Here is a 26,812-nt window from a genome sequence, read left to right on the forward strand (position 1 = left end):
CCCAGGCACATCCTGCTGGTGCTGGGCACAGCTCCGCACGTGGGGCCTCAGGGGCAGAGCAGGGGCAGAGCTGCACCTCCCGCCGCCCTCAGCCTGAGGAACCCCAGCATCACGGGAGCCTCTCTGTGGCTGAAGAAACCCCACCAAGCCACACCTCCCCAAGTCAGGAAGACACTGAAACCCTTCCTTAACCCTCCTCCTCCAGGTTTATTAGTCTGTTGCTGTTTTAACTTGTATTGGAGTGTGTGAACTTTAACCCTAGTAAACAGCAATTAAAACAAAATCCAAGTTTGTTGGGTTTTTTCCAAACTGCTGAAAATCTAACAGTTCAGATCATTATTTCAAGTCTCTGAAGTCTTGACATTTTCAGGTGTTCAACTACTCCTCTACCAGAGTTTCCCAACAAGGCTGAGGAGTTTTGCTTTGCTCCCAGGGACAGCACCTTCCTCCTGTGGCACTGCTCTGCTATGGAAGGTGACACAGCAGAAAAAGCAGAATTAGTATTCAGTTTTCCTTCTAGCCACTCTGCCACGGGACCTGTGTTCAGAAGGATGGGCTGTGGCTCCTAAGAGCCGCAGGGAACCCATCTCAGCCCTGCCAGGTACAGGGCTGCTCCTCAGCCCCTGGTCCCGTTGGCTGCTCTGGGGTGTGGGGAGAATGGTGGAAATTGATCCAGTGCTGTGGAGAGCACAAGGATATGTTCAGCTCATGCTCTACATGAGGAGGCTCTTTTCTTACAAAAGTTTCTCTGTTATTACAATTCATCCTTTTGGGTAACTGACAACATGCTGTCTGTTGAAGAATGGGTAGGGATGACTTTTCCATTTTTTGAAAAATCCCAAAGGAGATTTAACACTTTATATAAAAATGCAACGATGTTAAAAGCAATTGCAAATATACATTTAATATATGAATAATCAAGCACCTTGTATGAATCCAAAAGCACTGATTATGAGAAATGAACATTGCAAATATGCTGTCTTTCTGGTCTGGCTTTCAGAGCCAAAAAAACCCCACTTCTCCTATGCCTATGATGGATGGAGCTGTTTGGGGATTTTCCCTTTCGAGGGGTGTGCACCATATACTCCTTGGAGGAATTTGTACAGGAGTCATCCCTGTGCCATGTGTAGTCTGGAAAACACATCCCTGCCTTGCTCCATGTGGCTTTGTTAAAAACTACCCTCTTCAACACAGCAGGGCTGGGTCAGCTATGGTAGTGCTTTGTGCACACACTCAGCTTTCTACCTCCACACAGATCTTAAATTAAATCCAAAGTATAAGGAGGAGGAATCCTGACACTGAAAACGTCAGTGGGGTTCCTGCATCGCTGGGGCAAGCAGGTGTGAATTTATGTACCCGTGCATCCTCTGGAAGTATAAAATTAAAGCATGTCACCCTCTATTTTCCTGAACTGTGCCAGGTGATCTGATAATATGGCAGCTGGCAGAGGTGTGGGTCAGAAGAGGAGATAAAGATCTTTGTTTTGCACTTGGAAACAAACTTGCCTGAAAAACTGCAGCTTTCAAAGCCTTGCTGTGGTTTGCAGAAATAAGGTGATATCTAGATCCAGAAATGTTTGATTAAAAATATTCCAGACTCTTTCCCTTTCTCCACCCATTAAATTAGGACACCTAACACACTGGTTTGCTGTGCCAATTTTGAAACACTGTCATTAGGATTCAGCTGCAGTACGAAGACAATGCACTAACCTTAGGTGAGCTTCAGTCATTAAGCACATATTTCTATTTCCCATAGCTGCGTCTGACATAAAAAATTAGTTATTTTGTCCCTGTGTGTCAGAAGCAGCAGTAATTAGTGTACAGACAGCATAGCTGGTAAAGCAAAATAAGGAAAAGGCAGGGGATAAAATTACTACAGCAAGAATTTCAGGTATTTAGGGTTGGGAAGAAACCCTATTATGGGTCAAATAATCTCACAGCTTTTAGACAGCTCTTTACAATGGAGCACATGCATACTTGGAGTCTGTGTTTTCTAAGAGAGAATGAGTGACATTATTCCCACATTACCAAGGGGGAAAAACAAGAGTGAAAGAGCTTCACATTGCTTCCCTGTGGTGGGGACAGGGACAGCAGCCACCCAAGTCTCACTCCTGTTTTGCTCTGTAGGTTTCATGCCCAGGAAAACACATTTCAGGCCTGAAGTCCAGCAAGTGAGACAAAAAATGGGGAAAATTGTAACGGCTGATCATCTTTTTAGAGGGTAATAGTGGGACAATGTTAATTCCTCCCCTTGTATTGTTCAAATTTACCTAAGTGATTTATTATAAAACTATCCTCAGCACCTTTATCTATTTTGAAAATTCAAGTATTTTCTTAAATTCACTATGAGAAGACTGCAGAGAAGGGTACTTCTTTACTCATGTAATTTCTGATTAAATAAAAGCTACAAGCAAAGAAAATTAAGTTGCTTTCAGTTTTACTTTTTGTATAGAATTCTAATATATTATTGACTTAGAAAATTGAGTTTCTTTTAATGATAGTTGTAGTAAGCTGAAACTTGCTAAGCACAAACTACTGAACTGAAGCCTTGATGGCCAGGTAGTTTAAGTGCAGGTCTGAGCATGGAAAGTTCAGAGGTTTTCTTCATTTGATTAGAGGCATGTAAGTAACACTAGACATATAGACAGGCAAATGCATGATACCTAGGTTTCAATTTTGTTTAAAAAATGGCAATAAAACCACAGGAACTTAGACTGAGATTGTACACAAGGAGTTTGTTATGACAGGCAAATGGTCCAAGGCAAAAGCACTGAAAGTAGTACTTGATCGTGCATAAAGGAAAATGTGCTTTTCCTTCTGCTGACAGCTATGCACCAAGACCAAAATTAATGCTTCAACTCTTCAATTCCTTTTTGCTAATCAGTGCTTTCCTAGATTAATAATTTCTAAAAATTATATATATATATGCACACAAATTGAAAGGGCTAATTACTAAACCTATACCAAAATTTTAAAAGAAAATTGCCTCAGCTGATTGTGTTGAGCCATACTAACATCTGTTTAAACCTATTATAAAATCAGCTGAGTGCCATTTCATTGCAGGTTACTTAATTTACTTGACCATAAATGGTTTCCTTAAATGCTCCTTTTAATGAGAATACCTGGCATTGCATGTCACCTAGGAATACAGCTTTTAGAAAGACATTTCTGCTTACTGTCATTGCATCCATCAAGTAGCTAAAAGTCTAGCAAAAATGAGAAACAGAAAACATCTAAAATTTATGGCCATCCTGTAATTAAATAATTTTATTTGCGTCTGTTGAAGGATTATCTTTGAGTAATTTTGACCACGCATGTAATTTTCATTAATAGCACAAAATCAAAAGATGGCTTTATCAGAATAATAGTAACATTTTACCTTTTTTTGTTTAGATCAAGCGACATAAAAATTAAGGGGCACAATGAACCCACTAGGAATGTCCCTTATTATTATTGCCTAAATATGGCAATAATAAGATCTCTTGAAATATGGCTGAAGAAGCAGATAAATAACACAATAAAGACAAAAATTAAAAACCAAGAATAAGGATACATGTCCATACAGATGACTAACTTTTAACAAGGCTTGGTCATCTGTTTCCTATTATAAGGTTACTTTTTCCAGCATTACAGCATACAAGGGAAACATAAAAGACTGTCAATGGACAATCTGACCTGCAGCTGGTCCCAATGGGCCAGACAAATGAAGAACACAAATAGTATTTAGATATGCACCTTGGACATCAAGATAGCTCCTTGCATAACTAGTTGCCAGAACAACAGTTGTTCACTCACCAGGACCACACTGTCTAGGCACCTTGCTTAGGCAATTTTAGGCTCTATTAATTCCATGCCATTTATGTATACAGAAACATAGGGCAAAGTAACATACCTCAAAATTAATATAACTGAGTTCATTTTTCTAGAGAAAAGTACATGCCACAGTTTAGCAATTTAATCTGTGTTGAATTAGATATTATCTCTTGCTGCGAATCTTGATTTTTATGTTTTTTTCATCTGCTTCTCTTCAGTTTTCAATAAGCATCAGTTCATCTGAAGTATAGTTCAGGCTTTACTATGCATAATACCATAACTCCATCCTTGGACATGAGAAAGATTCTGTTCTCCTAAGAAGAAACCAGAGCCCAATGATGCAATAGCAACAAGCTCACACCAGTATCACAAATGGAATGCAGCCTCACTAATCCTGTAAGCCACCAAAATCACGGATATTGTGAGATGCTATTAAAATATTCCAAATTTTGGGAAGGAAAAAAAATTGTCATAAACTCACTTTGTATAGTTTGGCTCATCCAAGAAAAAATGAGATGTCATCATGCATATAAACACAGCACTACTTCTGCAGGTTTTCTCCCCTGCTTCTATAAATCTTTTCTTCCTGTGAAGCCTATTTCTTTGTGGGGTTGCAGATACAAAATAATTTACTTAAGTCACAAGTAAGCAACACCTGTGGGAAACTGTCATTAACACAAAAACAGGTACTTTAATAAAATGGGAAAAAAAATCAACAAATTAAACAGAGATTGGTATTTGGATTCTTGTGTAACTTAACCTGTTTTTCTAGACCATCTGAAGCACCCAATAAACTCTTGGACATTCGTCCAAATAAGGTTCCTTTTCCACCTCTCTTTTTAAGAAATCCTGGTTTTGCCTGTTAAAAAAAAAATTAACTTTTATTCAGTAGCACACATGTTCCCTGTTGCACATCACAAATGTATTCCTTCTTTTCAGATAGATCAAAAAACTATTACAGACTATTGATACAGATACTGTAAAAAATGTGAAGCATGTAAGAGCAGAGAATTCTGCTCTGCTGAAAGCTCAGTATTATTGCATAGTATCAAACCACGCCAAATGTTCAACACCGCCATAATTAAAACATTGATATTGCTACCCACTGCCTGGAGCAGAGAAGTGTGAAAACCCTTACTGTAAACAGCATCCACAGTTTCCAACAGGTGCCTCACCTTGACAAGTTCTTCCTTCAGCACAAGGAGGTCATAAAGAGAAATATGCTCACTCCAGAAAAGTAATTTAACATGACTAATGTTCAGATTGTCATACCACTAACTTAGAAACTGAATTCCCATTGGGCAAGTATTGCAGAAAACTCTTGAGACAACTTGGTATCGCCATGTATTTTGTATTTGTCATATATTCTTCAAAACTCAAGTTCCTCCTGTAACCACAAATAGTTGCAGAAGTAGTATTTCATCATTATCTGTGGAAGAACTCAGGCTAAAGGTAGGAATTCACTCCTCCTTGCTCACTTTTGTGCTTTTTAAATAAGTGGGTAGCGTTCCATGTGTTCACATCTACAAAAACCCAAGTATTTAGATCTTTTAGAAATCTAAGTTTCATGAACAATAAAATATTTTTGGATCCTTTTTTTGCTCCAATACCCATTGTTTGTAATTCAGTTAGCCATGTCCTGAAGCTATGGTCACAGTTTTCAAACTTCAGATTATTTAAATTGAAACATGGCAGAATTCACAGATGTGTAAAACTCCTAAATATGCAATAAAAATCTCATTAGGAGCTACCTTCCATTGTGTTTGTGTCAATACGTGATTTAAAATTTGGGGGGAAATGGAGCACAGGCAAATGCTTATTTTCATTTTATAGCAGCGTAACCACGATTATCTTTTCAAATGGTTCCACACTGCAACTTTCGTCAAATTTTAAACTGAGTATCAAATCAATGAAGATGATGCATGTAGACACATGAACTGTTTTTAAATATTTCTTCTGGACAGCAAGTTTCTTATGAATAGGAATCAACACACTCCTATTGCCAATGCAACAGTGAAGGATCCATTCACTAACATCATGTCTAGCTCCCATTTTTTGGTCAATGGATAATGAAGAGTTTGGTTTCTTTAAACCAAACGTCAAATGCCTGGTTACAGAATCTTTGCATAATATTTAAAGGTAATTCTGAACTCTTTAAAAAATTATTAGCAAGGTATAATACATTTTTAATAAGCAGACTGAGGCCCAAGGTATTCTGATGAACTTTTATTAAAAATAATCTTCCTACAGTAGTATGGAATTCTTTAGCAAAGACAGGCCACCACCTGTTGCACAGCCATCTTCAGTAACACAGTAAATTTGATCTTCTCTGTTCCTCTGGTGATCAGCACTGCTGGCTGATAAGTGCTCTGCTTATGAACACAAATTCTGTTTTGACCACGAATGCAATTTCCAAGCAGCCAAGACACAGCTTTACTGAAAAGGAAATCACCTTTCCTTCAACAAAGCCAGTTTTTTCTAAACTTTTACAGATGGATATAATTCCATGCACAGTCATTAGATCCAGAAACTTCTCAGTATGAGAACCAAAAGTTGCTTAATGACACATTACAAGTTGATTTGTGATGCTCTGCATGCAGTTTGCTTTTTAGGACTTTGGGGCTGCTTCCCTTTCCGAAGGCAATGCGTTCAAGATGCGGGATGTCTGCTTCCCAGCGCTGCCTCTATCTGCTGGATGCCATTATGCACTGAAGATTTATGTTCAGCTTCAAATCGAATGCAAGTTTCACACTCTAAGTAGGGATGCCCACAAACATATTGTTCTTTGGAGAGCAACTCTCTGGCTCCATAGATATAACTTGGACAGAGTAGTTATGCTCTTCTGCAGCCCATGCCCGATCCAGATCCACAAGTCCCATACACTGCTTTCCTAAAATGAGAGCAAGGAAGAGCACAGAAACTCAAAATGTAGAAACATTATCAGAAACGTGCACGTAAATATTCAATGTCAGGAAAACACATCAGTTAGCCATCTAAAAAATAAGTTCCAAATCTACTTTAAAAAAACATCTTAATCTGGTTTATGTTCCAAATCACATCTGTGACTACTAACCCTCATTTAGCAAAGACCTTGAAGAGATTATTAACTTTTTATATATGAAGAAAGGCAAAACTATTTAAAAGTATTCTCAAACTTACAGAAAAAAACATGCTTTATTGTAAATGGGAAGAAGAAAAATGCCTAGTTTACCCCTTAGCCCTCTCAACTGCCAGACTTCTACTCCCTTTATAATCATAGCTGTTTCCCTCCTGTACTTTCACCTAAAATCTGAAAATCTCTGTTTATTGAACATAAACAATAGACTAAAATACCAAAAAGTGATCCAGTGTAATTGATATGAGACATATTACTGTAACTACTTATAAACAAACCTACTAAATTGGTAACACAAAATAAGCTTATTTTAGATTTACCTGCAGAAAAAAACCAGGAAGGATAGAGGGTTTTTTCTGTTTAAAAGTTTTTTATTATGATACAGCCATGACAAGATGATGGGACCATTTGTCTTTACTTATTTACTCATAATTGATTATTATGTTCTAAAAAACAGAATTGACTTGTCAGATTGTATTTTCAGCAGCTTGAAACTCTACTGAAAGGAAAATTTAATGCTACTTGGAAATGTTTTATCACTGGTAGTTACAGTTTCAAGTCAACAGGGCACAATCCTGCTTCAGTCTCAAACATAATGATCCTGCATCTTCCCTTGTTCCTGAAAGAATTCTATAGTTAAATGTATTTGGGGTCTGAGATGAAGAGACAGGAGCACATCCTGTTTGCCTTTGGAATAGGAGTCTGGCATGCCAAACTACCCTCTGGAACAGCTTACCTCTCTTCCCTGAATATATAAAGAGCTTTTGTGCCTGTATCATTACCAGACCTGTTATGCACCCTGGTCAGGTGCCTCCAGAAGTTTTGGGCAGGTGGCACTAACACACCCTGCAGTATCCTTGTATTTCAGAGCAGTTGGTGCACACCACAACTGAATGCAGGGCTCAGTCCAACCAACAGTGAGCCCATGGCCAGAACAATCTTCTCCTTCTCAGCTGGATTCCTTAGTTACAAAAGAATTTCACTACTTTGAATTCACTATTATGACATTTGGACTCAGTTCTGTTGGTAGCTTGAGATTTGAGAGGGGTAGTAATTGGGTTGGAGACACTTTAAAGATAGAATTATAAGGGAGGGCCTGAAAAAGATCTTTCCAATTCAGTCCTGTATGGATTTGTATGTTGCAGGGAGAAATCACTAGAAACCAACCAGACAGAACTCTGCAAATTACATTTTGTGGCCCTATCCTTCCACATTTGTGGGTTCATAGAAAACCACCTTCTGTGGTTGGTTGAACAAAATGGCCACAGTCTCTAATATTATTATTACAAGTGTCCACACTGTTGGGGCAAAACACTTAGAAGTTGCATTTGTGGAAAAAAATCCTGCAGTTTCAGACACTAAGAACAGATAAAAGTTACAATCTCTCAAAAAAAATTTTGGGTCCTATTTCAATTTTCAGTTCACAGCATGGAGTCCAAGACTAGTAAGTGAATACTGACCTTTTTAAAATTTGTTTTTCAAATATTGTGATGATGACAAAAGAAACTGACAAATTTACTGTCAGCTTTTATACAGGATCTCTATCATTTCCTTTTTTGCAGCGAGTATAAGAAATACTTTCAATTGTTCAAATTAAGCTTCTTAAAAATTTTATGCTTATTAGCTAGTACTGCTGTAATATACTTTGTATATGTTTCTTCTAAGCCAAAAAAGCAGACTTATCTCTAAGCAGACTTTGAGTTCCTAGCCCCTTCTGTCTTTTCTGACCTGGAAGCTAGTTTACAGCTTCCATCAAAACAATAATGCCAGACAGTAAAATGCAAACTGTCACTTTAATACTGATGATTTTGGAAGAAGAAAAACATTTCTATAGCAAGAAGGGAACAGCAAGATGTGAAATGTGATGGAACTTAAATTTTTCAACTGTCATCTGAAGACATCTACTTAATTCCCCACTCATAAATGTCCTACTTCTTCCTTTATGTATCAAGGTAAAACCATTACTGGCATGGTTTATACAACACCTGCAGAAATTCATACCAATTAGCCTGCGTTCAGGTGGAAGCTGAACAGCTGTCTGATCTGCAAATCTGCAAAGGATCATGTGCTCCTATAAAAAAGATAAAAAAAGATTCATCAAGAACAATCAGATTAAATGCTTAAGTGTATCAGAAATGCTACCACGTTGAAGCCAGTATTTCTGAAAAAATTGTGCAGAAATCCCAATTTTTATACTGCAAACACGTGTTTAAGTCAAGAGTTTGTAATCACTGCCTCATTTCTCCTCATAAGTATTTGTTTCTTGCTAAAGTTCCTAATTCTTTGCAGTAGTTGAATGGGATGCAATGTATACAAGACAGCATTCTTCAAAGACATCCTGCAGACTAATTTTGCCTTCAATAACTGATGAGCAACACAGCCATCTTTTAGCAGAGTTATAATAGGGCAGCCTCCCTGCATCAATAAGCAACAGAGACAAAATTCTTTAACAGCTGATTTGAACATTTCTCCCGAGCAGTGATTTTTGAATCCCAGGACAGGCTGGTGGGTCAAACTTCCTCTGCCCTGCTAAATCCAATCAGATCCTGAAGGCAAAAAATACCTGGCTGTGAATAGGAAAGTTTCCTCCAACAAAAGGAGCACAACTTACTTTCAAACTACCCCTGTTCCCCTGTCTTGCAGACACTTCTGTAGAAGAATTTCTCCCTGCCCACTCAGCCAGGGGGATAGTGTAGGGGAGGGTGCAGCAGCAGAGCCCCATCCTCACTTGCCTTCAATGCCCACCACTCGTGCCAGCACAATGGCTCCTCAAAGACCAGCCAAGCCAAGGAAGGCAGGTTAGCCAGGTGGTGAGAGCAAGAGCCTTGCAGGTGTGGCAGAGGAATTACTGCTCTGATGACAGCTGTGCTTTGTGGGACAGCTGCAATACTCAGTACAGAGCAGAGCAGAGTAAATCAGAACCATCTTAGAATCACACAACGTTCCCAAGTCTCCTGTAATGTTATGGGGAGGAAACAGAAATGGGCCACAACACAAAGTACTCTCCCAAGCAAAGCTTCCAGAGCTATAGTTCTGAAACAAGGACATGTGTCTTGCATCAAAAAGATTTTTTTTTATTCTTGCCTGACATAAAATTATGATTTTAAAAATTTGGTTCTTGTAACAGGTGGAGAGAGTAACTTCACCTAAGGATACTTCAGGCTCTTCCAGTATTCTGAAGTAAGGATACTTACTCCAGCTTGTTTTAGAGGGCCATGAACATCCAAACCTTCACTCCACAAAAAAAAGCCTTCATATTAAATCAAGATGGCAATTCCCCCAGTACACTCCACCCAATTCATAAATAGACACCTGACCGCAATAAAAATTCCTGTATATTATAAAATGAAATATTATAATTGCTTAATACAGAAATATCACTCATTGAAATATATTTATAATATCTTGATGCAAGGATATTTGTTCCCTAGTACAGTGCATTGACATGAAGGTTTCCAGCTCACAGCTTCATAAAAAATATGGAAGCAAAATAAGAACATGTCATAACACATTTAGGGCTTTAAACATGTTACACCCAGTCGATTCAGGTCAAATGTGACTACTCCTGTAGTACAGAAGAGGTGAAAATGTTAAACCCAGATGTGACCAATGAAGAACAGAGAAGAAGTCCATAGTCCCATGGACTATGTGGCCACTGTTAGCAGAGAAGCAGCAGTGACAGGCAGCTTGGGGAGAAAAAGATGGATTTATAGGAGAGGGAGAAGACCCATGTTAGCACACAACTCCTCACCAGTCTTCACGCACCTGACAGAACTTGGCTCTCTGCAACAGCAAGTACCCAGCTCTTTGGACCAGACCAGAGCCAAGGTAAGTCCTGTCACTTAACCTGAAAATCTGGACTGACTCCAATCCTTGGCTTCTTACAGTGTGATCCAAAAAGATAAACCAGAATCTGTTATGACTACATTGTTTCTCCCTGACACAATGATTACATTGTCATATTCCCTGTTGGCTGAAATAAAAAGCATTTCTAAAGTAATGATTAGAAACTTCCCAAAGTGTGCATACAGAGTTAACTTGTTTACTAGAACACCCACCTGTTCAATTCCTATTAAATTTCCAAAGATGTATTTGCAAATTTATACAGTTCTACTTTCCAATTCTCCTTGTGTCTTGACAGAGTCTCAAAATGTATCATAGTAAAAATCTACAGCTAGCATAACCTTATTCCTTGCAACTATAAACAAATGAATTACAGCATAATGTTCTCATCAAAAAAGTTTTGGAAATGCCAGACTTCTGGATGTCTTTTTAGATCTCACTAAAATGAAAGATAAGAGAAATTAATTTAAAATGGGAACTGGAGTGGGTGACACAGACAATGTCTGGCTAACACATGGCAACTTTGGCTGCTAGCCAGTAACCTGTAAGAATTTATTAATATGAACTGTAAAAACACATATAGCTAGCTGCATAACAGAAGTTATTTATAACTAGGATTATTTGAGGCACCAACCAGCCTAGACCAATTGTATAGACTCTCATGTTACTAAGAGCAGCAATATCTTTCAGCCTTATCTTTGACTCCTGTGCCCTTCTACAACACAAATAATAAAATTCTGGAGCTTCTGCAATATTGACAAATCCCGTGATTTAAATCTCCATGGTTTAACAGATTAAGAAGAAATTCACTGAATTGCAATGAGATTATACACACTATCCTAATCTAGGCATCCTTGACTTCATAATTGACACCATCTCTCTCTGTACTGTCAGCAGGTTTAATAATACTAGTAAATATTTTTTTTTCTGAACTAAACCCGAGTTCTTTGAGATTATGTCACAGAGATGCTGAAAGGAACATTAATCATGGGAAAAAATAATGGCAGCTCCAAATCCATCATCTGGCTTTTGGCATCTCAGTCTTTGGACATTTATTACCTCATAACTGAACTTCCCATGAAAGATGGCTGGAGATTTTCTGAATTTTTAAAACTCCCTCTAATTTAGGGATTAAAAAAGGATAATCTCTACTTTCCTGCCACATACTTTATCTTTGCACTTCCCACTGTTTCCAAAAGCATTTGGATATTAGAAATAGCCTCCTTCATTTCCATATTTCTGTTACAAAGAATTATTCTGTACTTCCAAAAATCACTTGTATATTGTAAAAGCCAAGAGTCCTGTCTAGGATTTGAGCTGTAAATTTACATAACGTTGTTTCTCTCAAAATTAAACATGTTCTTTCCGTGCTCCATTAAGTGCCTCTAACCTTCAAATTTTGGGTTGCTCATGACTAACTAGTTTAAACTCACAAGACAAAACAGACCAGTACCAGTTTTCTGCTGCCCACCTCTCTGCTCTAGTCCTTTTCCACTCTCCTGTTACCCTTCACTCAGTCAGATCTGTATGCCTCACTGACAATTTCTCCTGTGTTCCTCTCAGATTATCTTCACAGACCTCAGCTGCGCAGGGTCAAAACAGACTTCACTATTTTAAAAGTAATTTTGAACAACATTTTAAAAACCGTATAAAATATAAATACTGTATTAAATTCTTGCTGATCTGTTTAAGCTCTTCCCATTTACTATGTCCAATGTTTTAGACATAAATTAGAGGGAGGAATCTAATGTTTATTACAACAGCTGTATTTAACACCTAAACAAATTGGTATCCTGTAAGTTTTAACTGATACACATTGAAGTACCTTAGGAATGGCTCACTTATACATTATGACAAAAAAAGGGTTTTTTTGGTGGAGAAACTATTTAATTTTATTGAAGAAAAAAGCCTTTAAAAATGGATGGTGGAGAGAAAACACAATGGCACCTGCACAGATAATGAACATTTCACTAACACATGCCCCTCCTCACAATTAGAAGATAACCACCTATATTTCATTTGATAAGAAGACCCATTGAAATGCAGGAGACTGCACATAAACATCTTCCCTTTGTCCTATTACATACCTTGTAGGACAAAATTTCTTTGAACTGACGACTGAAAAAAAATAAATAGATCAATTCAATTCACATGTGAAAACAGCAAAGGTGGAAAATAGAAGCAATCATTATATACTTGAACACATTTTAATAAAACCAGCATTATATGTATCATACAGAAAGGCTTTAAAAATGCCAAAACCAATTACAGTTCCAGTTTTCCTAGTATTAATAAAAATTCTCACTTTAAATCATTAAAAATGCTAACACATACTTACTGTGGTTTTCTCACTGTCACACAAATACTTTACATATATTTAATAATACACACATATATTTTGTTTGAATCATAAAGCTAAAGGGTCTTAACAATGGAATTGAGTACAGAACATAGCCATTTTGGGGATACAGCCAGGCTATCATGTTTTATGATCATATAACATAAGGAAAGAAAGAAAAAGCAAACCCTAAAATGTAGCTCAAGACCATGTTGATAGTTTTTCATAGACTTACGAGGTTAGATTGAAAATTTCAGCAAACACAAACATTCTTGCAGCACCCACAGCAACAAAAGTTTTCTAAGTGATCATTTCCAGTCTTTGTGGTCTAAAAATGCAGCTGGTGAAAAGGTAAACACAAACCAGCCAATTTTAAAACAAATCTACTGAGAAAAATCATATGCCTGTTAATTTTAGAAGGTTTGGAATTTTATTGCCTCTTCATTAGAAGATTTGTTTTATTGTGTCACAAGAGAAAACAAAATAGATGGAAGTATCAAACTGACTAAGAAAGAGCCGTTATAAAGTTATAACAAGAATTGCTTTCTATGCACTTCCATGCTAGAACACTTTGATATTATAGAAAAGTGTGAAAAATATTTCACATGAATGCATAATATCTCTTTAGATTTGTTGATACCTTTTAAGACTGCGTGTTTCGGTTTCTTATTTTAGCATATATACTTAAGTCATTGATGTAATTCCTGCTAGAATTGAATCTAATTCATCTTGGACATCCAAAATGCAAAGCTCAGTTTTATGAACAAAAAAAAAAGCCAACCAAAACACAACCCTTTTCCTCCACCTAGTTCTGACTCGGAAGGTTGTTTAACCTCTTATCTTCTGCCACTTTATGCTTATATTTTACATTTTATTTATACCAAAGGCATTAAAATTCTTAAGCATGAGATATATTAGTATCTCCCACAAGGCAGATTTGAAGACAAAATATGTACACAATTCATTGAAGAAGTATTAAAAATATGAACTGAAACACAGGAGAGCTTATCTACTTGTGAATAAATCAAAGGAGTTCTACAAGCAGTAAAATGTGGTAAAAAGCAGACCCATTTCTTTAAACTGACTGCTTACATCTTCCTCCAATATTAAAATGTCAATTCCCCTTCTTAGAGTAATTTTCATGAGTTTTCTATGAACTTTGTGATTTAAGGTAGAAGGTCTGCATATAAGATACTGTATCTAATATGTTGATTGTATAAAGCCTTCTAAACCATGAATAGATAAATCCAGAAAAAAATAATCCAGGAATTACCAATCTGCCTGTGAGGATGGGCTGACAAACAGGAGGAAACAGTTTCCTTGTAAATGTGAATCAGCTTAGCCTAGTCACTCTCAATGACCCTCAAATGATTAATTCTGTACTCTTCCAGGATTTTATTCCCTCACTTAAATTGATATTTTAGGGCTTATCTTGCAAGCTTTAGCTTACCTGCGTGGATATTTGAACTTGACTGTATTTTGAATGAAGCCGTAGCAGCAGGGGGAGATGACAAAGGCTGCCCGTGCCCTAAGGCAGTGCTCAATCACCATGTCTGTGGCCACCCCGCAGGCGTGCAGGGCCACCTACAGCAGGAAAACAACCAAGGAAACAAGAAAACTCATCACTGGAACATTCTAAATACAATCCAGCACTTTTTGGTTGACTTAGTTAATTAAATGCACGAGGACGTTTTTGCAGCTAAAGCTGATACACCAAAGGTCTGATCCTCAATTCCCCAGTTTTTCATTCCTCTCCTTCATATCTATGTTGAGGAAATTTATTTCATTAACAAAGAATCAACACTGAAGAAGGGTCACTCACCAAAAGCACTCAGAAGGCAGGTGCACTTCATGGTGCTATCAAAAAAACTCAAAACAAATCTCCAGAAAAATAGTAGTTGCGGAATACATAATAACAGAAAAACAATGTGGTGATTTGTCAGAAGTTTTTGTCAAGCAAAAGGAACTTAGAAATACAAAGAACTGTGTCAAAACTGTATTTCAACTAAACAGTAACAGAAGAAACAGATATACCTGAAGGTCACATCTAAAGAAAAAAAAAAAGCATAAATTTCGATAATTTGATTTTCAAGTGCTGAGAAAAACCTATAGGAAACATACACTGGAGCTGGGGGAGGCATCAAATACAATTTGCCCTCCTTTAATATTTTTCCCTCTCCTTAATCTTTTATTTCTTTTTCTTAGTGAGGGGCTCTTCAGCTAAAACTAAAATAACATTTGATCACATCTACCTGCGAGCACTGACATGTTTGGGCAAGAGACAGACTCCACCCAAATTCTTTTTGCTCTCTCTCCTATAGAAAAGCAAATGACTGCAGTACTCAATATACTGCAAGGGAAGGCAGGCAGCTCTCTCCTATCTATACCTGGGATGCCAAAGGCACCACTGAAATGGGGCACTACCTTCTCTGCCTCCTCCCCAGGAGTAGGCCTGGTGCATGCTTAAACTAAGGACATTTTTGAGGCACATTTCTGCTTTTACGCAGCAGTGTGGATTTATAAAACTACATAGTTTGCTTTGCTTTTTGTTCACTGTACATTTAGAGAAGAGGTTTAAGACTGCAGAGCTCAGATTTCAGGGTTCAAAGCTGTTTTTCAAGGTAGAGCAACTGGGAAGGTAAAAACTTTGCTCTCAGATATACATTAAAACAAAGTCGTTTTTGTTTCCAGTCTGCTTGCTGTAAGCTCAGCTGAGGAGACCATTAATCATCAACTGAACTGTAATTGCACACAGATGGAAACAAATATTTTTGTCTCAGGCAGAACACTAAAAAATTAACAAGAAAATAATTGCACAATGAAATTTTCTGCTCATATGAATTTAACAACAAAATTAAACTAGGTTAACATCAGAAATAGATTCTTAGTATCACAGCTATCAGATTATCATGGAATGCAATTATAGTTACTTCCTCATCTATCCAAGTGGAAAACAGCTCTCTGCTTTGCTTGCAGAAAAAGAGACCTTAAAACAGCAGCAGATAAACCAGTAGCTTTACTGAGCCTCTATGACCTGTTACACCAAATGATTTCTTCTTTGGCTTTCTGAAAACCCATTTAGTTAAGAAAAAATCCCAAATAAAATTATAGACAAAGCTTTTTCAGTGTACCCTATATATTGAACTCACTATCTGAAACAAAATAAAATATGAAGACTAATGCAGATATTTGGAAATGAAGGGCTGGAAAAGAAGAATTTCCAAGTGGACTCTTCTGACATATACTTTGATATCTCCCTTGTCACAAAACTTGAAAGAGAGAATATAATACTTTTTTATTAAATAAAAACTCCACAGGGTTAACACTGTATTAACCTTTAAAATGGGCCCCCGGAAATCAAGACAGGAATTTCAATGACCACAAAATTGGAGACTCACTTCATAAAACAACTATTAAGCATTTCACACACACAATTCAGTGTATTATTCATGATATCCTGGTATTTTGAAACAGCTCTCTAGTTCAACCCACTGAGATTTATTGACAATGTAGCACAGAAAATAAAACTAGAGAATTGGAAATTGACACTTGGAAGGACTGGGCTAAAACCATTTATTCTCTCCTCTTCCTCCTGCACTTAATTTCTTGTCCTTTCTTAAATAAACCAACCAAACACTTAAATAGCACTGTTCACGTACCATAAACCTCCAGCATTACCTATCCCCAGCTACAGTCAAAACAGGATTTTAGATGGATGATTTAAAGAACAGTCAGTCTTGCATGGAAAGCTTGCACCTTGCCACAGAGGTTCATATTCTATTAACTGCATGAAAAAATAGATGACAAGAATATTTACAGAGCTACAAAATACTATTTATGCCTTTATTCTTTACTAGAGCTGCAAAATTCTAGACAGGACATTAATCTCATTTACTTTCACAGTCTGTAAAGACAGAATTTTATTCTCTCATGTATATCGGCTGTTTTAAGAATTAATCAGACACTAAAGTTTTGAGTGGAAAAGTTATAATCACTTACCCCAATGTTAAAAGTCCCATTAAAATAGTCCAAATTTGCTTGAATAAACCAAATGTTGTTTAAACCTAGTTCATCACTTCTGTCTTTAGCACGTATCAGAGACAGCTCCTTATTTTCTATGAGTATCACCTAGATTCCACACACAGGAGAAAGTAAGGCAAAATAATACTGAGAAATCGAAGTACAATATTACCAAGCAAAAAACTTTGTAGTTTGTGGAGAAAACCTCTGAATCACTCGTGGCAGAGTCTGAGATCTACAAAATGATTAGCTGGAAACCCAGGAACGAACAAAGGCATTTAATACTTGCCAATATTAATCAGCTTGAAAATATTTTATATTTTCCTATAACTATTGTCTTCTGTGGAAAGCACCACACACATTTGGGGACTATGCTAAAAAATTTGCATGTTTCAAACCTAAGTCCTCTGCTGAGACAACTGTGACTTCTATGTGTCCTCTCTACATACACATCTTTTTAAGATTATTACCAGAAATCTTTTTATTGAGGATTTACCTGACATGATGGCATCATATAAGCAAGAACAATTCCAACATGGCCCTGTGAAAACAGAAACAAACAACAAAATCTGAGTCACTTTTCAACACTGAAAAGGGAACACTCCCTGTTGTTCACTCATTATGTGATGAGCATTCCCATACCAATGAGAGAACCTTTGAAAGCAGCTAAAATTTCAGCATTTGCACTTCTGCTTTGCTTTGTGGCAGCAACCACCCAGCACTGCAAAGATGAAAGCTGAAAGAAAATGCACCACATAAACAAAAATATACATTACCCCTCCACTGCAAAAATCCACAATCAAATCTCCAGGTTTCGCGAGCTTTGTCACTGCTGCTACCAAATTATTCAGCTGCTGCTGCTTCCTGAGAGCCCGGTCTCTAGACATCTTTCCTGGGGATGACAGAGAAAATGCCTAAGTAGTGATCAGCAGTTCTCAAAAGTGACACTTTTATATGGGTAACTGCAAAGCACTGCAAATGCCATTTATAGCTGAGATTAAAAATGACTGGAACACTTGCACGTCTTAATCCACTTCAAGCTAAATTCATATTTAACATATTAAATATTTGGTAGAACCTTCTCCAAAATTAACTTTCTAGTTGTTGCGGGTAATGTATCCTTAGGAACAAACTCATATAAACTTAATGTAAAGCAATCAAACTCCTGTAAGCTCTGGCCTAATTCTCCTCCAATCCTGTGATTCATGCCCAGAGACAGAGTTCAAACACATTCACAGCATATTTATCAAAATAAATCCTCATTTACTGTATCTATATACACAATCCTTTAGCATTTTGGTTTTAAAACTTGTACTCTTTCTACTGTCAATTTTTACTTTTCATACTAACCCGCCCTATTTATTTAAATTACTGCATGTGCAAGAAGATACTTCTCAAAGTGACTATTTCTACATAGCAAAGACTGGCTTTCCATCACATCTATAACAACCAGAACTGGAAAACCTATTAATTTCTTTCAAATGTGTTTGGAAAAGTCCAACTTGGAGTTACTTCAGATATAACAAAATTGTTGAGTCAGCACTTATGTATTTGTAAGGCTGTGTTTTGTGTCAGTGGGGCTGAGTGCTGACAGACCTATTGAAGACTCCTTTTGCTTGTTCAGAAAGCAGAGTTTGACACAGATATTGACAGCTCATCTTCACAATAAGAAAAAAGTACTGCAATGACTCTTTAGTATTAAGTACAACTCCTAAAAACACCATCAAATTTTCATACTGTGCAAAATCAGCAAATAGATTTTAGGATTCCTAAAAATTAAAAAGTAAAATAGTCACAGGTTTCATCAGCAAAACCAGATCCACTACTTAGTACTCAGTTAGTCGACTTAATGAGTATTCAATTATTAAGAAAAAGAATTTTTTAAGAATTAGCCAATAGTCTTCAAAAACTCTGGCAATTAACTCTTCATGGTCACCAACTAACAAGGTTCATCCTCCTTTACTGTGCAGGCAATAAGTAGTAAATACCCCCTTGAAAGATAGATAAAATCAAGCTTGAATCAATAGGACTTTTGCCTGCTCCACCTCTGTATTTTGAGCTTGGTAGCCAGAATTACAGAAACACAGCAAGCTGTGATGTGGCCTGCAGAGAATGTTAGTTAGCATGGCTAACTACTCCTTCATTACAGCAAACAGGAAATAAATTCAACAAAAACTTCTGCATCTAAAAATACTACAGTTCACGTTGCATTTCACAAGCTGTGATAGTAAGCAATGTTAATTGCTGTCTTCAAGAACAGTAAGAAAAAAAGTAGTTTGAAATTTAGTCCTATAAGACAAAACCTTGAAAAACTTGACATTTTTATACAATACACTGAAAGGTCCCCGTAAAATGATTTCCTTCCTTCATTGAGAACCCAACCAATAGATTGCCATACAGTCCCAGAAAAATTAGTTTTCAATAAATGGTCACAACAAAAATGTTTTATTTGGTTTCACAAATCCAACATTACTGTTAATTCAGCCCATGTCAAGCAGAACGTTAAAGTTTCTGTGCATTCAGAGGTCTTGCACTTTGGCACAAATAAATATTACCTTTTCAGAAGGCAAAGCCCCCTTTATTTTTGTATTATCTTGGTCAGCATTCAAGTTCTTGTAATCCTTTAGTCCTCAAATAATTCTTCCATATTTCTCAAGTTAAACTTGAAAAGTCACTAAAGTACCCTAAAAAAAACCCACAACCCATACATCACCTCTAAGAATTTAACCCTATTCAACTTCCAAATCCTACCACAGTACATCTGCACACACAGCTAACAACACAGACATGTAACACAGTATGTGCATTCTCCTATTACATACAGTAGGGTTGCATACTTCTATTGTTTCAGCAGAAGTATCTTTTTCATTTTGCATAAGCCTTGGTTAACTAATTCAAATGATAACATGATTCTACTTTTCATGGAAATTCAGGGGAAGTGTATTCATTGCTATACTGTTTAAGTACAGCAAAAAGGCTCAGTAACTAGAAAACAACAGATAACGTTTTACTGTTTTATACTAAACTGAACAAGTTTTTCTGAAACCCCTGCTTTTTTTAATGGTAGTTCCTTAGATAATTCAGGATATTCTAATTGTTTCCTGTCATGGTTTGACACTGGCACAATGCCAGTGCGCCCATGAAAATACACTTTCTCTGAACGAGTGCTGTGAGATGTAAGGAATCCAGCTCAGCTGACATTTATTTACAAAGAAATACTTTCAACAGTCAAAAATAATACCGACAAACCTTCTTCCAATGAACTCTGCCAAATCTTGCAATAAATACAATTAGCAAGGCAAATAACTTTGCTGAGGTCCATTGGTCACCTTGGTTACTTGAACAATGTTCTTCTTCAACTTCAGCTGCTTTTATTAAAGTCTGTGTGGGCTGGTGTTGAAAGCTCAAATCTGCCCTTCCCTTCTCCAGCCTGGGACCGCCTCCCAGCAGTTCCCTTCCCTTTCTCCCAAGCAGCAACCTGTTAGCTTTCAGCAGAATCTGTTCCCTACTTGCTGCATGACCACACCAGAGGAGAGAGGGAAAGAAGCATCAGGAGATGGGCCAGTCAGTTTCAGCATCATCTCCAAGGATGCCCTGGCAAAGACCCATTGGAATCACAGTCTGAAATACACACTACATCAAAAGGCAAAGAGGCATGCAGGAGGCAAATGTGTCTCAATTCTCTTCTATCTTTTATAATAGTGGAGGGAGACAACTTTGATTGGGCAAAAAGGATGATTACATTTTTTGAGCACTACTTGAATTCAATACAGCAAATAGTGGGCCTGTGGCTTGTTCACTTGGGTGTAACTCAAAGTAGGGGACCCAGCAAGCATGGCTGTTGAGAGAGAAGTCAGACCTCATCCTGCACCGGGACTTAAATACCTCCTCACTAATATAAATCTGTCAATTTAAAAGCAAAAAGTTACATTCTTATGGTTTCAGCTTTGGCAATAAAGCAGACTTTCACTCCAGAGTAGCTATAAAACAACAGCACAAAATGTCTCTAACCAACTCCTCAATGCAATCTAGATTGTAGAATGACACTGACCTTGGCTCTGCACTTGTCAGGCTCAGTAGAAATTGTTTTCCTTACATTCAACTCCCTTACAGTTGTCAAATAATTCAGTCTGGCTGTTTAAGTGATACTGGACTAAACAGTATCTGACACTGGAAGCCTGCCTCTTAGTTACAAAGAATAGACTTCTTTACTATGTGTGTTAAGCCTAAGGGTCAGACTTTGAGCTCTGACCTGAATGCAGAATTCAAAGGCTGGCCTCTAAAAGAGTAGTTTTAAAAAACCTGTTGAACATCAAAGATTAAAAAAATCATTAAAAAAAATGATCATATCATTTGATCATTGAAGTCTTTCTTATAATGTGGGATACCTAATCTGCTGAAATTCACAAAGAAAACATCATCAAATTATCAAAAGTTTCACAGCTTTTACATTTTCCATTCTATCAGAGCCCGCAAAATCTAATGCAACTAACTTACACAATAGGTGAAATTTCAAAAATCACTCTCATTGGAAAATAAATGGAAACATTTAACTCTGAACAGCATGAAATTTTAAAATAAGCTTTTAATCAGCACTTACATTATGTTGAGATAATATTTCTGTTATTCTACCTTCAGCAATGTAGAAGTGTAATTCACATTTTGGAAGGCCAGGGAAAAAAAATCATCAGAAAGAAAAAAAAAAACCACTTTGAAGCATCATGAAGTATCAAATATCCTAGCAGCCAAAGCTCTATGCTGGACTTTTTTTTTTATTTAGAGAAAACTACAGCAAACCTTAATTTTTTTTTTCATTCCCTTGATCTTGTTGCTTTACCAAGACTTTATTCCCAAGGTATACCCAAAAGAAACCTGTAGGTGGGAAAGTATTGTGCTTTCTGGCTCTGCAGAGAATCTCACAGAGTTACAATGTGCTATGAAGACAGAGGGGCCAGAGACCTCTGAATACCACCAGGAGAACTAAATGCTCACGCCTTTCCAAAGGGCACATCTACAAGCTGCAGCAAAAGATGCAGTTAACACAAGATGATGTGGCAACTCTGCTGGCTTTCTGAGCAGTTTGAGCCCTGTTACTGCAGAGGTAAACAATTCCTTTCTCTACCATTCCCTTGTCTGTACTACTACTTCTAGGAGTGGGGTGCTACACCACTCCATATGGCGTGGGTCTCTCTCAACTGCGTGTTGAGCTACATCCCAGTGCTGCACTCCATATGTAAACAGCATATGTACACTTCAGCTTCCTCACTGGCCTTCTCCAGGCACTGTGACACTGGTGCAGAAAGCCAAACAGCTTTTAGCACCAAACAGAATTGTTTTGTACTTACAAAGGGAGATTGTAATAATTCTTGTAGGTTTTTCAATGCACACAGTCATAAGTGAAGCCCTCAGAGTGTAACTCACTTCTTCTCTTTAACCAGGTATAAACTCCTATGCAAGGACTAAAGGATATACTTTATTATTTGTGTGACCAAGAGACAACATTTACCAACCTTTTCTTTTTCCCTAAATTTGGATATTATATTGAAAGAAATGCAAGGAAGGAAGCTTGCTCATTGAACAATTCTCAAGAGAAAACAGTGTAAAACAGAATAGCATCTATGATAATTGCCTGTTTCCTAACTCTGCTAACAGAGATGACTCACAACAATCTATTATTACATTTTAGTTCTCAGTGAAATAGAAGTCTATTATATTATAACTAAATTGATGTGTTTGTTTACAAAGGCTAAAACATTTGTGCAATCAGATACAAGATCAGATAGCTTAGGGTTATTATTGATTCATTTGCTCTTTCTTTACATTTGAAAATTGCTATTCTGATCTCTCTTTTAACACAAGTGATATGAAAATATCGATTTCCTCTTAAAACACTTTACTGATTTAAGTTCAAAAGTAATGGAGTTGGGACAAATCAAAAAAAACCATCTAGTTCTGATTGTATAAGTATTTCCTTACTTTTGCATCAGAGTTTTAACACATTAGTCCCATCACGAAATATACCACTTTCTCCCAGACATTGAAAAAAAACCAACCAGCAACACTAACCAAAGGGCTGTGCTTTTATTACTGACCACCAGAGCTCACCTCCTCCCATTTTTAATTTCTCTCTCCATTCACTCTTGGAGAATTAAAATATGAGCTAGAGATTCAGTGAAAACACTGTTTTATAGATGAGGTTGCAATGCAGAAAACCTAATTTTCCTTCCTTTTTAATACTAACTAACTTTTTATGGAATAGCTTGTTTTATAATAGGCCTATATGAAGCAGAAGCAAACATATCCTGAAGGCCAGAGTGTATTTTTATGAATAAAAGCAATCAGCAGTCACATTTATCCACACAGTTCAGATGCAGGTGGTTGGGCTTCTTTTTGTTGTTGTTGTTGTTGTTTTTGTAAGCTTTTTTCCACCCTACTGGATGTTTATCAAAACATACTTTAGAACTATGAGGTTTGGAAACATCCCACATGCCATTACTAGTTGGTTAAAGGGCCTGTAAATGCTTACTTTTTTAAGAGGTAACAGGCACATATGCCAACTCTGCAGCTTCACGTATTTCTAAAAGCAGCAATCTCTATCAAATGAAGAAAATTGCTATTCAGTTGTCTTGGCATAGTTGGAATGTCTATTCACTATTTCCTATCAGAGCACTGTATTATTTTAGTTCATCCCAACAATTATTAGGTTTTCGGGAAAGTTGTGTTTTCCTTTTTAAATAACCTCTGAGAAGCTTGGGACTAACAAATGGCTTGATAAAGGCCAACATTTTTTGCCTGGAGCCTCCTTACAGCTGAGAACACATGGCTACTCTGCACTTGGCAGCTCAGAAGGCATCAGTCTCCATTCTGCAAAGACCAGACTTGGAACACTTGAATGTTCCTGAGAAGCCTCAGAGAATGAGCAGCATTCCTAAAGTCACTCATGTGCACATATTGTAAAAATGGCCTTAGCATTCACTGGGCTGGGAGAAAACAAACAAACCAAACCTCCTAAACATTACAAATGAAGCCTATAAACTACCCCTCTGGAGAATGTGCAGCATTCACTTTGAGTCAACAGGTAAGGCCAGAAAAGAAAATCCCAGAGGCCAAATGACTTTTTATTACATAGGTTAAGATGAAATGTGATGATGTTTTAGCTACAGTCAAAGGAGCAGGAGAAGAGAATGCTACAATACATGATTTAAAATATATTGGGCAATAATCAAAAGGACAGGAAAGACAACTGCACTCTATGAGTGCATTTTATTGGGTTTTTTTTAGATAGGAGTCCCTCCTGATGTTACTAACCAATCTGCTCTTTATTAAGGCAAGCTGTGCAAAATAGTTTTATCATTCAGGCACAAAAACCCCCTACATCTCACATACACTATCTTGGTGTAGTCTAAAAAGGTCAAACAGCTATGAAAACTGACCCTTGACAACCTAAGCACGAACTTGGCCTGTTTTCTTTTTTTTTTTTTTTTATTGCATTAAAGTATTTTAAGCAACAAAAGAGTAAGGTATCTTTAAAAACCATAAAGACATACAAACATTAGTAAAAAATGAAAATTAATGTTGAGGTCCCCCTGAATGTAACTATGTTCTACTTTAAAAAGATTTGTTTGGTTTTTTCCCAATTGTCTTCAAAACTTTTCTTCGAAATATTCAGCAAAGCAAACTAGAAAACAAAGACCTAACAGAATGTTAACACATTCATCTACTGTTTACACCATTTTTAAACCATTTTGTACTAGATTATGAAGCCTCTATATGTACTTAATGAGTGCTATCCTCACTAGTATGTATTTGCTAGCCATGTTCTTCCAAGTTTTTCACATTATAATATTGCCAACAGCAATCTTCACAAAAATCACGTGTCAGCACCTTTCCCAAAACATTAGATTAGTTCCAAAATTCTCAGCTCCTACACATTTAAGCTGACAATGTTGGTTCACCCTTCTTCTCATTCTGAAGCCTTTGAGATTCATACTTTCAAGCTATTTTTCTAGAATCCCAAAGATTAGGGAATTATTTTGTTTTAAAATGTCATGACAGAATTATGGGCAAAAACAAAAGACTCTGCAGTCACCCTTCTTTCACTTCTTTGCACATGTATTCATACACTCCCTCTTTCCCACTCTTCTTTCTTCACCTTTCTGCCTTACCTTCACTCCTTTAGGGTCAAGATTCCATCAAGCCAGCTATTTTGCCTGTATCTTATGCTCCTTATGTGTCCAAACACACCTAGCACTTATGGCCAAGTGTTTAAGATGTGAGGGAGAAAGCACAGCAATACAAAACTTAAAAAGTGAAAGATGATAAAACATTTGGTGAAGAATAAAGGAAAGGGAAAAGCAGCCTCTGCTGTACTAAATGTGGGAAAAGGTCTCTAACTCCAAAAGGACTGCTGTTCTACCTATGCACAGTCTTATACCAAATGTCAGCAACATCCAGGCTTGGGAGGCAGGGGTTGCTCGCTTTCTGCAAAGTATCGTCAAATGAAGATGTCACTGCCTGACAAGGAAACCAGAATCAAATGTTTTGTTTACCTCTCACAAGCCTAATATACTGATTTAACAGCTACTGTCTGGCTGAGAAAGGGGAATTGAAGTCAGTTCTCACCGGGGACTAAGAGTGCTTGTCCTTGTGACAACAGGAGAGCTCCTTCCCCAGCAGGCACCAGAGGCAGCTGCTGCCAGGGCAGAGCAGGGGCCAGAAGCCCCTGCCATTCACACTCACAGCTGGCCAGCAGCAGCTTGCCTGCAGGGGACCAGCTCTCAGCAGTTAAGAGGCAGCAGAACAGAGACTTCCCTTTCGGAGCTCTTTATGCTGAATTGTTTATAACTGATTGTTAAGGTAAAAATAAGGACTGAATTGCCTCTGTACTGGAAGTCGTGAATTGCAAAGAATTAAAGGAAAGCCCAAAAGAACCAATCCAATACACTGTATATACACCAACTCATGAATTCCCATCACCACCTTTCTCTTTGATTTGCTTATCACTAAGAGTGAGAGAACCTGAAATAATAAACCAGAAACAAAAAAAAAAGCTGCTTGAAAGACAGACATGCTTCATTTAGCCCTTATGTGTCAAACAATTGGACAACTGGCTGCAGGACAAATAGCAGGACTTTCAGCTTAACTTCACACATTAAGCCAGTTTACTTTACAAAGATGAATGGCTGAAGGAATTCCTACAGAACATCCTGATGAAAAGGAATTCCATCCTTGAAATTTCATCCTGAATTTCAGTCATTACAAAAATTAAATCCCACACTGCAAAGGTTTGATGACTGACATTTCAACATGCAAAAAACATAATTTCACAATGGCTGTATACAACTTCCAAACAAAGACATCCCATCCGAGTTGCACGTGGAAAGGCCAAGGTTACACATTTCTCCATTCTCTGAATTCTGTCTGATCTACACACTGCAATTATCACAGCAGTTATACCTTGATCCTGCATAAATCTGGAGTTTATGAAAATTTTAGGAAATTCAATCAAATTTTCTGTATGAAATGAGTGTCTTTGATATTCATGTGCTTTATGTTAGCTAAAAGGGCTGAAAAAACATTCAAGAGTTCAGAGGAAATACAGGAATTACCGAGCTCCATCATAAGGTTTTAATTCAGTAACAGTAACTGCTTGACCACTCAACTTTTTTTCCTTTCATTTCTTTT

At 37.2% G+C, this 26,812-nt stretch overlaps 1 protein-coding gene across 8 annotated transcripts in view; it reads right to left on the bottom strand.

The window, feature by feature from the left end:
• Nucleotides 1–6,023: 6,023 nt before the first annotated feature.
• GSTCD (glutathione S-transferase C-terminal domain containing) overlaps nt 6,024–26,812 on the bottom strand; it is a 45,805-nt gene continuing 25,016 nt past the window's right edge. For 4 of the 8 annotated variants that reach the window (XM_068187459.1, XM_068187460.1, XM_068187462.1 and 1 more), the window contains 7 exons: nt 17,905–18,020; nt 17,625–17,669; nt 17,108–17,236; nt 14,559–14,692; nt 12,858–12,888; nt 8,929–8,998; nt 6,024–6,702 (listed from right to left, as the gene is read on the bottom strand). In XM_068187459.1, coding sequence (XP_068043560.1) covers nt 6,566–6,702; nt 8,929–8,998; nt 12,858–12,888; nt 14,559–14,692; nt 17,108–17,236; nt 17,625–17,669; nt 17,905–18,020 — 662 coding nt within the window. In that variant the 3' untranslated portion in view covers nt 6,024–6,565. Of the gene's footprint in view, nt 6,703–8,928; nt 9,474–10,985; nt 11,210–12,857; nt 12,889–13,062; nt 13,449–14,558; nt 14,693–17,107; nt 17,237–17,624; nt 17,670–17,904; nt 18,021–26,812 lie in introns of those variants that run through there. The other 4 variants (XR_010998144.1, XR_010998145.1, XM_068187463.1 and 1 more) reach the window with 4 other exon arrangements.

The sequence above is a fragment of the Anomalospiza imberbis genome, chromosome 4, assembly GCF_031753505.1.
Source record: "Anomalospiza imberbis isolate Cuckoo-Finch-1a 21T00152 chromosome 4, ASM3175350v1, whole genome shotgun sequence".
Lineage (NCBI taxonomy): Eukaryota > Metazoa > Chordata > Aves > Passeriformes > Viduidae > Anomalospiza > Anomalospiza imberbis.